The sequence below is a fragment of the Trichosurus vulpecula genome, chromosome 7 (assembly GCF_011100635.1).
Source record: "Trichosurus vulpecula isolate mTriVul1 chromosome 7, mTriVul1.pri, whole genome shotgun sequence".
Classification (NCBI taxonomy): domain Eukaryota; kingdom Metazoa; phylum Chordata; class Mammalia; order Diprotodontia; family Phalangeridae; genus Trichosurus; species Trichosurus vulpecula.
The window spans coordinates 238,559,846-238,574,205 of NC_050579.1; the positions used below are offsets into that span (position 1 = coordinate 238,559,846).

A 14,360-nucleotide genomic window follows, 5' to 3' on the forward strand; every position below is an offset into this window, starting at 1 on the left:
AATTTGTTCTGAATTTGCTGAGTCTTCGATTTCTACTTCCTGCTCCCCTCCTGAAAAGTGCTCCATGACACCATGAAAAGGACATCTAGTTAACCTTGGACGCTTCTTGGATTTCCGTGAAAAGTCATTCAGGAATGCTGGAGTAGAAATTTAGTCAATCAAAAAGCTTTGGTACTTCATCCCAAAGTGACTGCTTCACGCACCCAGACCTTCATTTCCCCAATACAGCATTTTCCAGTTTGAAAGTACCGGTATTCTTGACAAACATCAACGAATTAATTCCCACAACAAATTAGGACTGTAGGTTTTAAAATTGGAAAGGTCGCTGCTAGGTGTTCTACTTTGCTCCCTTCATTTCTATAAAGTAATATTACTGTTCTCATTTCACAGAGAAGCTAAGTGAATTTCCCAGGGCAACGGAATAATATTGAAAAGCAATCATTGTTGATGGAACTGTTAACTGAGCAATCTGGAATCATGCCCAATGAGTTATAAAACTATGTATGCCCTCTGACCCGGCAATACCACTATCAGGTCTGTTTCCTAAGGAGATGAAGGAAAAAGGGGAAAAAACCTATATGTTCTAAAATATTTATAGATAATATATATATATAATATATAGACATAAATATAAAATATTTATATCTATAAAATATTTATATCTCTTTGTGGTGGCAAGGAACTGGAAATTGAGGGGATGCCTATTCGTTGGAAAATGACTGAATAAGGTGCAGTATATGATTGTGATGTGATACTAGTGTGCTACAAGAAATGATTGGCAGTTTGATTTTAGGAAAACTTAGAAAGACTCGCTTGAAATAATGAAGAGTGAAACGAGCAGCACCAAGAGAACACTGTATACAGTACAGCATTGTATACAATACAGCATATTAGTCAAAGAGTTAATGTGAATGACTAAGGTATTCTGAGTTACACGAATATTCAAATCAACTACAAAGGACCTATGAAGGAAGATGTATCCACCTCCAGAGAAAAAAAGTGATATATCAAACTGTGTATTTTATAGTCTCTCCTATATGTCAAAGGTTGGCTTTTTCTACTGCAGAATTGGGAGGGAGGGAAGGAAACAGCCTGGAATTCAAATGTAATAAAAAAAAATTTTTTTAAGCAGTCACTTAAAGATGACCTCCTGTGCCATTCCTCCTATAGTGATCATTTCCTTACCAGGCCACGATGCCTTCTCATCTTTTGTCATGTCTTCAGGAAAATTGATTGCAGTTGAAGGCATACCTATCTTTTCTTGTATTTATCCTCTCAGTACTCCTAATTACCGACACATACGCACTCATCCCTTATATTGTTTTCCCCAAAACCAAGACAGGAAGCCTGAGATCAGTAAGAAACACCTTTTAAAAAGATGTATATTATTTAAGGACAAATACTTAAAAGAGCAAGTACTCCACTTTATGCATATTACAAGTGAACTTCCCTGCCTCTCCCGGACTTCAGTGGTTGGATGAAATGGGCAAATAGGTACTCTCCAACGCAGGTGGTCACCCCTGGATGCAAAGTCAGGGAAAGTCCCAAGTCCATTCAGATAAGAACCCTGAAGCTATCCTTCATTCATCTACATGGGCTAACCTCCCATACAAGTCTAACAACCTCAGGCTCCTACAGATGTGTGGGTCATCCACCTCTGAATAGGAGGATCCCAAGCTGAAAAGGCAGACCTAGCACTGACCCAACTTTCTGAACTTGGAAGGACGCCATGCACATGAAAGGAGGAGAAAACAAAAACCTCAAAGACTCAGTTTTGAAGCAGGAAACCTCCCCAGCCCAGGCAAGCAGACAGCCTTCATGAAGGGAGACAGCAGCCATAGGAGGAAAAGTATGTCGTTGTTCTCACTACTCAAGTTGATGCTATGCGGTCCTAGCAGAGACAAGACCTTGTTAGCCTTTGTCTCCCCCATTTTAGGGGAAGGAAAGGTGGTCATTTTTTGCCATCTAGGCAAGTGTGCTGCTCTGTATCAAATAATTCTTCCAACTGCACCTCTGCCACAAATTAAACTTGTTAAAAGCAATGGCTCTGTCTCACATGTATTTGCTCATCAAAGGTAGAGTGGTGAAAGTGATGCTTCCAATGACATGATTTTTAATGTGGTTTGTACATAGAACAATCTTTAATCTCTAAATATATTTAAATACAGGTAGGCCAGGTTTGTTCCAATCAGTTTGTCTGAGGATTTTTGAAAAAAAATCTGCTTTAATTTAGATTAAGGGGGAAAATGCATATTGGCCCATGTGGAGTATGTACACGATATAAAAATGATTGCTGGTTAAAGCTGCCGGATGCCCAGACAGACAAATAAACCAAGACAGATTAAACCAAGTCAGACTATATCTGTTAGCAAAAGCTATCTATAACAATTACTGGAACATGACCAAACAACTGTGTTGTAACAATCAAGCAAGTTATCATTTGCAAATAAATTTTTTATAATTAAGGAGTGTGCTCTTTATAAAGGGAATGAGTGGGCGAATAGAAGAGTTAAAACACATTCTTAGGCCATGGGAAACATATACAAGTGCTTTCGACTGAGCCCAAGATTTTTTAACGGTTTGTTGTTTTCCACCTTGGGTCTTAGGGATCTAGTGTGTTCCTTATTATGAAATAGACATATTGAAGTTCTTATAAAACTTACTTCCAGCTAAAGAATGATTATGAATTCTCTTCTCAGTGTCTCAGAAGCATTAGTTTGTCTTGTGGCAAAGGATGGGTCTGTAATTTTATTTCCCATTAAGTGGGAATTTTTTCTAATAGCTCCTCCACTGAAGTTAGATGAAAATAGTACATTTGGTTAAGAAATCACACATCCAAAAAACTATGTTGCTCACTCAGGAGTGTACATTTTCCACATATCTATATGTACTATCACTGCATTCAACAAAAAGGCAAGTACTTACTTCTTGGTTCCCGAGGCCCATCTACTGTAACCTTAATAGCTCTGTGGTAGGTGGCAACTTGGGGGGGATTTGTGAAGACAGTTATTGTCAGGGTGAAACTCTTTCCTGCAAATAGAAAGACAGAATAATCCATAATAAATACAAGAAAGAAGCAACAGTCAATTTTAATGCAGCTACGAGAGTTTTCAAAGCATAATTTTTCCCATCTCTGAAGTGATAGCATTATACAGTAGAAACAGCAGAATTTAGAATCCAAGGACCTTGGCCCCCAGGTCAGAGTCCCAGCTCTTCCACAGTAGGCATTTTACTTAACTTCCCTTTCCTCTGTTTCTTCATCTGTAAAATGAGGAGGTTATACTAGGTAGAGGACCTCTAAGCTCTAAAAAAAAAAAACCTGATTGTATGAAAATGTGTTCCCATAGTCCAAACCCAAGACAAAGCATTTCTAATTCTCAATTCTAAAGTCTCTCTCCGCCTGCAGTTTTAAACAGTCACTAGACTTGTCTGTCGATGTAAGACCAGCCTCCGCAGTTGACATGACTGCCTTGATCCACCGTGCAACATTAAGAGTAAGGCAGTTCCAGGTTTTAAAAGTGCTGAGCAGTAGCAATAGTGGTAATAAAAATAAAAGCCACAGTCCACTCTTGGAGTTTTCTCTTCCTTTCGGTTTTCTGTAACATCAGGAACACATCCAAACCCAGACAATTTTAGAAGCCTTTATTTAGGTTTGGGTCACAACCCTATGAGAGAACAATAGTAAATCATTGCTGATTATGTTATTTACTTCACATGGCTTTAACATTTCATTTGCTTAACTGCACTACAATAAGAAGATGAAAGAGTCAAGTTCTTATGGGAATCATTTTAACAGGGAGCTAGTGTCTCCTGTCCTGGCCTTAATGTGCCTGTGGTATGATGATGATTTCATCATTACTGGAACAAAGTTTTCCTCCACCCCCAACTCCAATCCCCCCCTTACATATGTCCCCACTATTGAGTCTTGAAACAATTCTCTGACAGTGGCTTATTGTGTGCCAGATATATGTGGCATCCCCCAAATGTACATTTGAATCTTAACTTTTAGGAGGGGGCCCTCACACTTTGTTGAAATATCACAACTGATGATTCAGATTCCTGGGCAGAAGGTGATGAAAAGGAGGAAAGAAAAGACAGGGGAAATTGCGATATGGGCTTTGAATGTATGTTTTCCCCCATAAGAAGACACCAGCCTCTGTTATGCAGACTCACTGACAGTTGTAATCTGTTAGATATGCAACGGTTAGTAATGTCAGATAGTCAAAACTGCAAACTGTTACAAGACAGGAAAGGGTAGGCGTATAAGAGTGACTCAATAAAACATTCAGCAATCTGAGGCCTCGCTCGCTGCCCACTGAGATGGCTTCTGGACCAGAACCTTTTAAAAAGCTGCTGCTGCCTCTTTTATTTTTTTTTTTGGACAAGTGACTCTTTCCCTTCATTGAACTCTGAGAGCATTAAATCAAAACACAAAGCTTAAACAATATGTAGCAACGCAAAACTTAATGCAATCTTTTCAAAGCCTAATATGAAACAGGTTATATATAAGGCTTAATGCAGAACAGGTCTTTGGCTGTCAAGTCTAGTGACTGGGTTTTCTTTTCAAACCAGGCCGTGGAGGTTCCTAAAATCTGTTTAAGACACACATCATTTGTTACTGAGCATGTGGCTTTAGGTCTCCTAGGCTATATTTTTCCAATGGCCAAGAAATTGAAGCAGAATATTCCTGAGGAATATTAAAAAATCTTTTAAGAGGTGGGGAAACTTTTGTAAGTAGAGAAATGTGCCTCAGTTTGGTGTGTTTGAAATGAATAAATGCAAAAATCTAGAGCAAGGTAATGGTAATGAAGACACCTACTTTTAAAGCGTGTCCTTCAATATATCACCTTTCAAGTGACCGTCAATTATGAAATATATGCTTTAAATAATTCAAACTATCTTTCTCCAAACTAAAGTCCAATTGATATGGCTGAAGAGAGGAATAGGATAGGAAGAGATCAATATAAAACTGATTTTATCTGGTGAAACAGATTTAGAACTAAAAAGGCCTCAGTGGTTAAGTCTGATCCTGACAGTTTACAGGTGAGGAAAGAGAGGAGTTGAGGGATTTGTCTGATGTCACACGAGGTAGCAGAGCTACGTTCTGAACCCAGTCTGTTAACTTCAAATCTAGAAATCTTTATACTTTACCATCCTCAGATCAATGGTTCAAGTGGATTAGGCCTGCACTTTCTAAACTTAGCAATGGCTTTTGGAGAAAGACAGTATTTGTTTCTATAGCATCAGTCTCAAACGTCTACAGATACACTACTGGGCAAATACCCTAAAGAGATAAAAGCCAGAAAGAAAGTCCCCATATATCGCAAAATATTCATGGCCAAAAACTGGAAATAACGTAGATGCTATTGACTAGGGAAGAGCTAATCAAGTGCTGTATTATGTACACATAATGGAATATTACTATCCTGGAAGAAATGACAAATATGAGGAATTCGGCTAAACATGGAGGTGACTTATCTGAAATGATACAAAATAAGGTGAACCGAGCGAACAATACAATGTCTGCAGTAATATCAATGAAAATAATACTAAAAGGAAGTGGAGTCTGAGTAATCAAAATAAGCAAACTTGCTCTTGGAGAATGGAGAATGAAAGTGACTTCCATCCTTTAAAGAATGATAGCAGTGGTGGTATAAGAACAACTGCAACAGTAATAACTGCAACACATGTATCATGCTTTAAGGTTTGCACAGCACTTCACAAATAGCATCTCATTCGATCTTGACTACAAACTTGGTAGGTAGGTGCTATTATTAGCCTCATTTTATAAATGAAAAAGCAGAGGCAAGCGGAGCTCAAGTGACTCGCCAAGGGTAATGAAAATAAGTGTCTAAAGCTGTATTTGAACACAGGTCTTCCTGATTCCAGGTCCAGCACTAGATCCCCTGTGCCACCTACGGAAGGGGAGGTGGGGGAGGTAGAGGATTTATAGGGGCAGACCGTAGAACATACGAAACAAATATGGTCTCTCAGTTGTGACAATTATTATTTTCTCTTTTTTGCAAGGGGGTAGGGTGGTTGAACTGCCATGTGAAAACAAAAGGCATAGATAAAACATTTTTGAAAGGCTAGGGATGTGCCCCAAGTAATCTTATATTCTATTATTAACTGATTATAGGCATCGACTACAAACTTAGCTAAGTTTGTTTGAACCTATTCATATTTTGAAACCTTATGATTCCATTTTAAGGTTAAAAAGTATTATTTCTTCCCCTAATTCAGAGGCAACATTCTATGCAAAAGAGAATCTGCACCATTCCAGACATTTACTCTACAATATAAAAATTAATGCAAATTATCAAAGTGGAACCAGTTTCCTATAATGCCCCAATTTATTCTTCTCAAATAAAGATGTGGGTAGTGGTTCTGGGGAAGAAATAAGCATTTAAATTACAACTGTTCCAAAATCAAATCCCAAAGAACAAGATGTGCTTAACACTTATTTTTTTTTAACAGAGATTCCTCCCACTCCTTGCTGTTCTTTTGAAAAGAGATGTACTTCAAAGTAATGGCATTTCATAAGTTATTTCTTTATGTTGATATTTATGCTTTCCTCAAATACATTCTTACTTTATTTCCTGGATATCTTTCATTAACCAAAAGAAATATCTTTTCCACATATCCTTTTTTTTATTAGCCTTTGACATACTCTTAAAAATGTATGTTGTTTACTCTTGGAAACTAACAACTAATTTTAGTGCTGATTCACTAATTTCATCAACCAAAGACTTATCTGGGGGTTACTTCTGAATTATGTCCTCAAGTCCTATATTTTCAGTTGTAACCACAGGAGAGTAACATTGACAATCATTATAGTAGCCTGAGGGACTGTCAGACATAACAGGGAGGGAATGCTGTTTTAGAACAGGAAATACCCTTCTATTTTGGCTCTGTTCTCTCTTAGACTAATACAGTGTTTTGTACACATATAGTAGATTCTTTAAAAATGTTTATTGATTTGAATGTAAAATTGTGTTTGACATGAAAAAGAGCATGAGTTTTGTTGGGGCTTTTTAAAGGCCCTATTGGTCTTTTGAAAATGTAAAGTCAGAAAAAGGAACATGCAGGGAGTGACCAGTCATGACTGGAGAAGGCCAATATCAAATGCATCTTGGCAGAGAAATGATGGATGCATTAGACTAGCACAGAATGAAGCAAACATTTTCTGACACAACCAAAGTGTTGATTGGTTTTGCTTAATTAAATGTAATTGCTGTGAAGCAGTGGGTAGTAACTACTAGTGGTTAATGACAGAGAAAGAAAGGAAGGAAGGAAGGAAGGAAGGAAGGAAGGAAGGAAGGAAGGAAGGAAGGAAGGAAGGAAGGAAGGAAGGAAGGAAGGAAGGATGGATGGAAAAAGAAAGAAAGAAGGAAGGAAGGAAGGAAAGAAAGAAAGAAAGAAAGAAAAAGAAAGAAAGAAAGAAAGAGAAAGAGGGAGGGAAGGAAGAAAGGGAGGAAGGAAGGGAGGGAGGAAGGAAGGAAACAGGAAGGAAGAAGATAGTAGCAATAAAAAATTGTTTAAAATACACAGAAGAAAACAAAAAGAAATTCAGAAGGAGACAGAGCAATTTTGTTACAACCCTCTTAAATTTAAGTACACCTAAAAATAACTATACTAAAAAGTTAAATTTTCAAATACAATCTTCTTTTGTTGTTCTTGGATTATTGAAATATTTATGTTTGTTGAGTTCATGATGAAAAAAGAAAAATGTTAAAAGAAAAGGAAAGCATGATCTGAAACTATGTGCAGTTCTCAACCACAGGTGTACAAGAGAGGTTTCACTGAAGCCATTATCTAACCAATATCTGATTGTAAAATAAATCCAAAAGTTTTAGGCATCAGTGGAGTTTTGCATGGCCAAATTATAATAGTTACATAACTCTCTATATGAGAATAGATTTGGTTATCTTTCCCAAAATGAAGGAAAAGTACAATATAACAATGGAAAATTCTGGCTATTTCTTTAAGAACAGAGGAAAAAATATTATACATACATATATGTATGTATATATGCACATATATACATACATATATGTATACACACATACATATGTGTGTATATATATATGAGTGGGGGAGGCGGAATTGGAGAGGTATGGTTATATTAGGGTATTGATTTAATCTTCACAACTTAAGAAAAATTTAGATCATACACTAATAGATCTAGAGATGAAAGGGACCTCAAAGGTGTTCTAGGACAGCTCCCTTATTTTAGAGATTAAGATGCATGATTATCAAAGAGGAAACTGGAAAAAAAAAGTGCAATAAACCAGGTCAGGTACAAAGAGATACAGGTTAGAGAGTTTCCTGTCACTGAAAAATAACTTACTTAGTTTAAAAACAATGTTTGATTCATCTTATCAATACTCTCTTGATGATATTTTCTTTCTCCTGACTTCTGTTTGCTGTTAACTGTTTCCTTTAATACATTGTAGGTACTGATATAATAATCTATTCCTAGTTCTCATTCTCTCTGTCTCTCTGTCTCTCTGTCTCTCTGTCTCTCTCTCTCTCTCTCTCTGTCTCTCTCTCTCTCTCTCTCTGTCTCTCTCTCTCTCTCTCTCTCTCTCTCTCTCGTAGAAGTCTCTAAGACAAGTCTGGACCAATTTCTCCATCCTGCCTCTGGCAGCAGACTGTAGCATTTCAGATCCTCCACCAAGTCCCGGCTGCTTCAAAGGAAAAACCCTACTTTCTTCAGTTAAGATCATAAGAAATATAGGGGGAGGGGGTCAGCTCTGTTTGGACATAATTACACTTCATCAAAAGAAGCTTTCTTCATCTTCCATGCGTGAAAAGTCTGCAAGCAGTTAAGTCTGTCTTTTTTTTTTAAATATAAAAATTGCTATTTGGGAAACCAGCCAAAACTCAGAAAGCCAATATAGTAAAACAGTGCACACCCTTTGTTTCTCTTTGAAGTTTCTTAAATAAATATGTTGAGGGTTTACAAAGTACACTATCACTTTGCCATAGTTTCTACTCAAATTGATCAGAGAAAACTTATGCAGAGTCTATATAATACAAAAGCACTATAAATGAAAACACTAGCCTGAATATGAAAAGTAAAATAAAAATTGTGTTGATTCCTTAAATACTAACTCCATTTCCTCTCTTTTAATAGAAAATAATATTTCATAGGACTCAAATGAGATTGAGAACACACAGGGAGTCCAGCATATTCTTTCGTGTGCTTATTACAGAAAAGAAATACTGTACTGTACTTTTAATGTGAGACTGTGCTAGTGACTTAGTCAAGGAGATTTTAAACCTAATCATTCAATAGTAAGATAGAACAGCTCTCTTTTTAAATGAAGTTAATTTAAACATGATGCAGAAATAACACCTTTTGCTTTAATTCAGTGGAGAGATCCAGCTTCATTTTTTTCAAATGACCTTTCTGTGACAGTATCTCATTATCATGCATAATTGTTCTTTAAAAAAAAAAAGTTTAAAAGTACAACTTCTTGGCCATGTTCCTAGAAAGTAAACTAAAACTACTCATCGGAAACAGCCCTTCTTGAATCTCCCTTATCAAGCTTTTACAATAGTAATAATATGACATCTGATCCAAACTTAAGAGCAGTCGGTTTGGACTTTGTTTAAAAACTGGAGCCTCTCATTTCCTATGACCCACTATTCTGTTCCAGCTACTCCAGAAGAGAATTTGCATTTTTAAAACTGAATTTGCAGCACCCTTATAAGAGGGCTTAAAATTGGAATATTTGGTTAAATAAACAAATAAATACATTAAGCCTAATAGGGAGATGATATATAGGATTGTCTCGGGAGAATCCTGTGAAAACTAAAGAGTTGGTTTCCTTAGAGACATCCTTTCCATCATTAACTCCAATTATGAAGCAGCTGCAAAAAGGCTAAAAGGAAATTATTTTCTATTTACCATCTTTTAAAAGGCTTGCTACAATTTCAGTATAGATTTCAGATGAGAGGAAATCCTTAAATACCAAAGGGACATTCAGAGTCATGATCATTTATCAGGCTCACCAATTCCACAGTCATGCTGAAGTAAAGCAAGTTGATGCATTAAAGGTTTACACTCAATCCAAATTTTTTTAAATCCTACTGCAAAGGTAAATGCCACTCACTGATGGAAGGAGCAAGGCAAGTCATAGAACCTTAACTAGAATGGAACAATTGGGGTTTTGCACTCAGGATGTCAAATTTAGAAAACCCTAAAAATACTTACAGTCCTAGAGCAACAATAGGGCTTAGCACTTAGCAAGAAGAATCAGTTAAAAGCAGGAAGCTACCAGATGGCCTGCTTCCCAATGCCACCCCACATCCAAGATGACCTCCTTCCCATCTCTGACCTGCCTGCTTCACTCTCCTTCTCAATGGACTCCCGAGCTTCGGCTTCTCTGTGGCCCCAGGTTTCTACCCCTCCCCCTAATGGCTTCCAGGATCTTGGCTTTAAAAGTAGATTTAAGGATTCATTTCATGCTCCTTATGCTGAGGTACAGTTTGTGCTGCCCCAGGTACAAAAATTGCTAGTTATGTCTCTGCCTGTGCATTCTTACTTTGAGAGTAAACAATGATTGTGCTATTTTGCTGTCTCCATAGAACAGGGATTCTTAACCTGGGAAAGGCAAACTTATTTTTTAAAAATATTTTGATAACTGTATTTCAGTATCATTGATTTCCTTACGCATTTTGCTTTATTTGTTTAAAAGCATTATTGTGAGACGTCTATAGGCTTCACCAGATTACCAAAGGAGTTCATGATAGAAAACAGGTTAAAACCCTTGTTACAGAGTCATACTCCAACTTCAGCTCTCAATCTATGATGCTATGACACAATAAATGAAGAATATAATGACAAATTGTTATAAGAGCAATTGGGCTGCCATCAAGAAACTAAAAATATGTATTTCTCTTCCCCCTTTGCCACTCAATGAACTCCGTTATCTGACTCCCTGTAACCCAGAACTTGAACCTATGAAAACTTCCTTCCCCTGTACCTCACCCTCATGTGCACAACAAATTCAGTAACAAGTTCCTCGGAAATTTTTTTTTTAATTTTCAAACTTATGAAACAAATCCAAAATATTAAAGGAGTCAAAAAGATAATAAATATTACCTGGACTGGGTCTTCAAATAACACAATTGGGGAAAAGAAGGCTGTTGCTTTATTTACCAAAAAAATTTATATGTATTTTGTTTCAGGATTCTAGTGTTTTGACTCTACCACCACCACCATCATTATCATCACTGTCATCATCATCACCACCATCATAACCGTCATCATCACAACCACAGCTGATTTTATATGGTGCTTTAAGGTTTGCGAAGTGCTCTAACATATATTGTCTTTTTTAAAAGGCTCACCTCTCCCACTCCGGCCCACAAATCTCAGGTCATTGAATCTTGCTACTTGGTTTTTCATGACAGCAGATGCATTTCGGAGCTCAGCAGAATAGTTTTCATCATTACCAGCCATGACGGTGACCACAGTCCCATCTGGTACTTCTCCTAGAGCCACCACCTACGAAAATTAGGAAGTGACAACAACAAAAGTAGTAGATCAGGCAAGGTCTAAAATGTGAGTCATTCTTCTTAACTGTAGGTTTTATCGAGAGCCTGTCGCTGCTGTGGCACAGTTGTGGCCAACTGTAATGAAGCCTGGTACACCTAAGCAAAGATGCCACTTCAAATAAACCCAGATTTCAGGGTTCACCCATTTCAAAGTCGGACTAAAAGAAAGTTTCCTTCATTTCTCTGCAGAATTCTTCAAAGAGGGCACGTATATTAAATCTCCATGCTCAAATCATCCTCAGGAAACATGCCACAGTAGGAAAGCTAGTACCTACAATAAACAGGTTGCATGCCACTGGCTCTCTGCAATCCACAGAGGTCCATTTCAGCTACTGATTTTGTGTTGCTTCCTCTTCTTCACATACAGTCAAAAAAGCAAAATCTTAGCAAGTATCCATGATAAGCACTATATTATGCCTGGGACAAGGAAGTGTAAGACACAGTTTCTGCCCACAAGAAGCTAACAAGTCAAGTTGAAGAGATAAAATGCAGAAACATTAAAAAGTAGCTAACAATATAAGGCAGTAAGTGATACATGTAGGCAACTAGGTGGAACGTTGGATAGAGCCTCAGACCTTGAGTCAGGAAGACCTGAGTTCAAATCCAGCCTCAGACACTAACTAGCTGTGTGACCCTAGGAAAATAATTTCAACTCTGCCTGCCTCAGTTTCCTCATCTGTAAAGTGCGGATAATAATAGCACCTACTTCTCAAGGTTGTTGTGAGGACCAAGTGAGTTCACAATAATCAAAAAGTGCTTAGTACAATGCCTGGCACACAGTATGCACTATGTAAATTTTAACTATTATTACTATTAACAACTATTATTACAAGTAGCAAGAGAGTGGTGTAGACAGTAAATGTACCTCCAACAGCATTACCATCTGCTTGCTCTCTTGGGGTGATTTTTGAGGGCTCTTTGTTCTTCAGTTTCCATAATTTGTGGCTATTTGTGGTTTGTTTGTAAACTCAGAATAATCTACGACTCCTCCCTTTTCCCCATCTTCCACATCCAGACAGTCACCAAATCCTGTTAATTTTCCCTCCACAGCATCTCTCATCTCTGCCCTCCCAGTCCCTCCCCTTCTATTCTCACTGCCTAATTCAGGCCCATCATCATCATGCCTAGCTCATTCCAATGGTCTCTTAACGAGTACATATCTAGTCTTTCTGCTCTCTAATCCATTTTACGTACCAGTGCTAGATTCATCTTCCTAATTCACAGCTCTGAGCACATGACTCACCAACATGAAAACATTAAATGACTCCCACTAGCCCACCGAATAAAGACCAAACTTGGTCTTGAATTCAAGGACCTGGCTCCAACCAACCTACCCCCATCCTTACCTCACATCACAATTCATGTACTCTCCATACCACCTAAATAAGACTGCTCATCACGCTTCAAATATCCAATGTTATCTAGCCTCCCACCCTGCCTTCCCTCACAGTATTCTCTATGCTAAGGATGTCTTTTCCCTTCCCCCAATCCAAACCATCCTTAAAGGCCCAACTCAGTTTCTACCTCCTCCATGAAGCTTTTCCCGATTTGCTCAGTGAAAGGGGATCTCTTCTTTCAATGAATCCTCATAATACTTTGTTTATGCCTCTTTTGGATACTTCTTACATTCTATTTTGTATTATCCTTATAACTAGAGACCTTATCTCTCCTGTTAAATACCCACACTTAGAAGGTAGGAATTAGGTCTTATTTATCTTTTTGTCTTCCTAAGTCCCTAACAGACTAACTTGAACATAGTATATTAAGAAATGATTACTGAATGAATGCAGAAGAATGTTAATAAGTACAAATTCATGGATTCCATATGGGATCAGTTAGATTTGCTCTGTTCTTTGGCTATAGATTATATTCTTAATCCCAACTTTACAGATAGGAGTCCTTAGTCAAATGAGGGACTGAGTGGATGGATTAGTGCTTATCTTCTAGACCAGTGATTCCTTCATGGATCCCCTATTCTCGGACAGATTTCGGAGGTTTAGTTTTTTAATATTTTGATAACTGTATTTCAACATAATTGATTTCCATTGTAATTTTACATATTTTATTTTGTACATTTAAAAACATTATTCTGAAAAGGGGTCCTTATGCTTCAAAAAACTGCCAAAGGGGTCCATGACACAAAAAGGTTAAGAACCTCTGCTTTAGACAGAATCAAAAGTATCTTTATTATGTGCACATTTTTTTAAAGACTATATAATGCATTGCCAAGTTCTACTACTTGGCAATATCACAACTCCATCTATTTCTCTGAACTTTTTCCTCCAAGTTCTTGTCCAGACTCTGTTAACACATTCAGATTATTTCAATCTTTTCTTCATAGGGCTTCCAGACTGTCTCGCTGAAATCATCAAATATTCTTCTGCTGGATTATACACCAACATGTGCCATCTGTGGCATGAGTGCCTTGTGTGATAATTTACTCACGTAAATTGATTATGAATCTATTCGTATCTATCCACTGGCTCCCCATGGCCCAGAACAGACTCTAATCTAGAGGATTTAAGGCTCTAAAACATTCACCCTCTCTGGCTTCTTCCTTTTACCTGCACCCTGTACACTAGCCAGCAAAGCCTACCTTGCTTACTAATTCCTAAACCATTTTGCTCTCTTCTCATTCACACAAACTACTTATCATACTTGGAAGACCTTACTCTCTCTTTTCAAGTATTTTAGAATTCAAGTTATGATCCATATCCTCTTAAAACCTCCCTTCTTTAAGTTATAACCTTAAAATAATCCACTGACTTCAAATTATCCTCACTTCAATGTGC

At 37.5% G+C, this 14,360-nt stretch overlaps 1 protein-coding gene across 4 annotated transcripts in view; it reads right to left on the reverse strand.

The window, feature by feature from the left end:
* RUNX2 (RUNX family transcription factor 2) overlaps window positions 1-14,360 on the reverse strand; it is a 276,455-nt gene that overhangs the window by 141,460 nt on the left and 120,635 nt on the right. For all 4 annotated transcript variants that reach the window (XM_036767513.1, XM_036767516.1, XM_036767515.1 and 1 more), the window contains 2 exons: window positions 11,362-11,518; window positions 2,926-3,030 (listed from right to left, as the gene is read on the reverse strand). In XM_036767513.1, coding sequence (XP_036623408.1) covers window positions 2,926-3,030; window positions 11,362-11,518 — 262 coding nt within the window. The remainder of the gene's footprint in view (window positions 1-2,925; window positions 3,031-11,361; window positions 11,519-14,360) is intronic.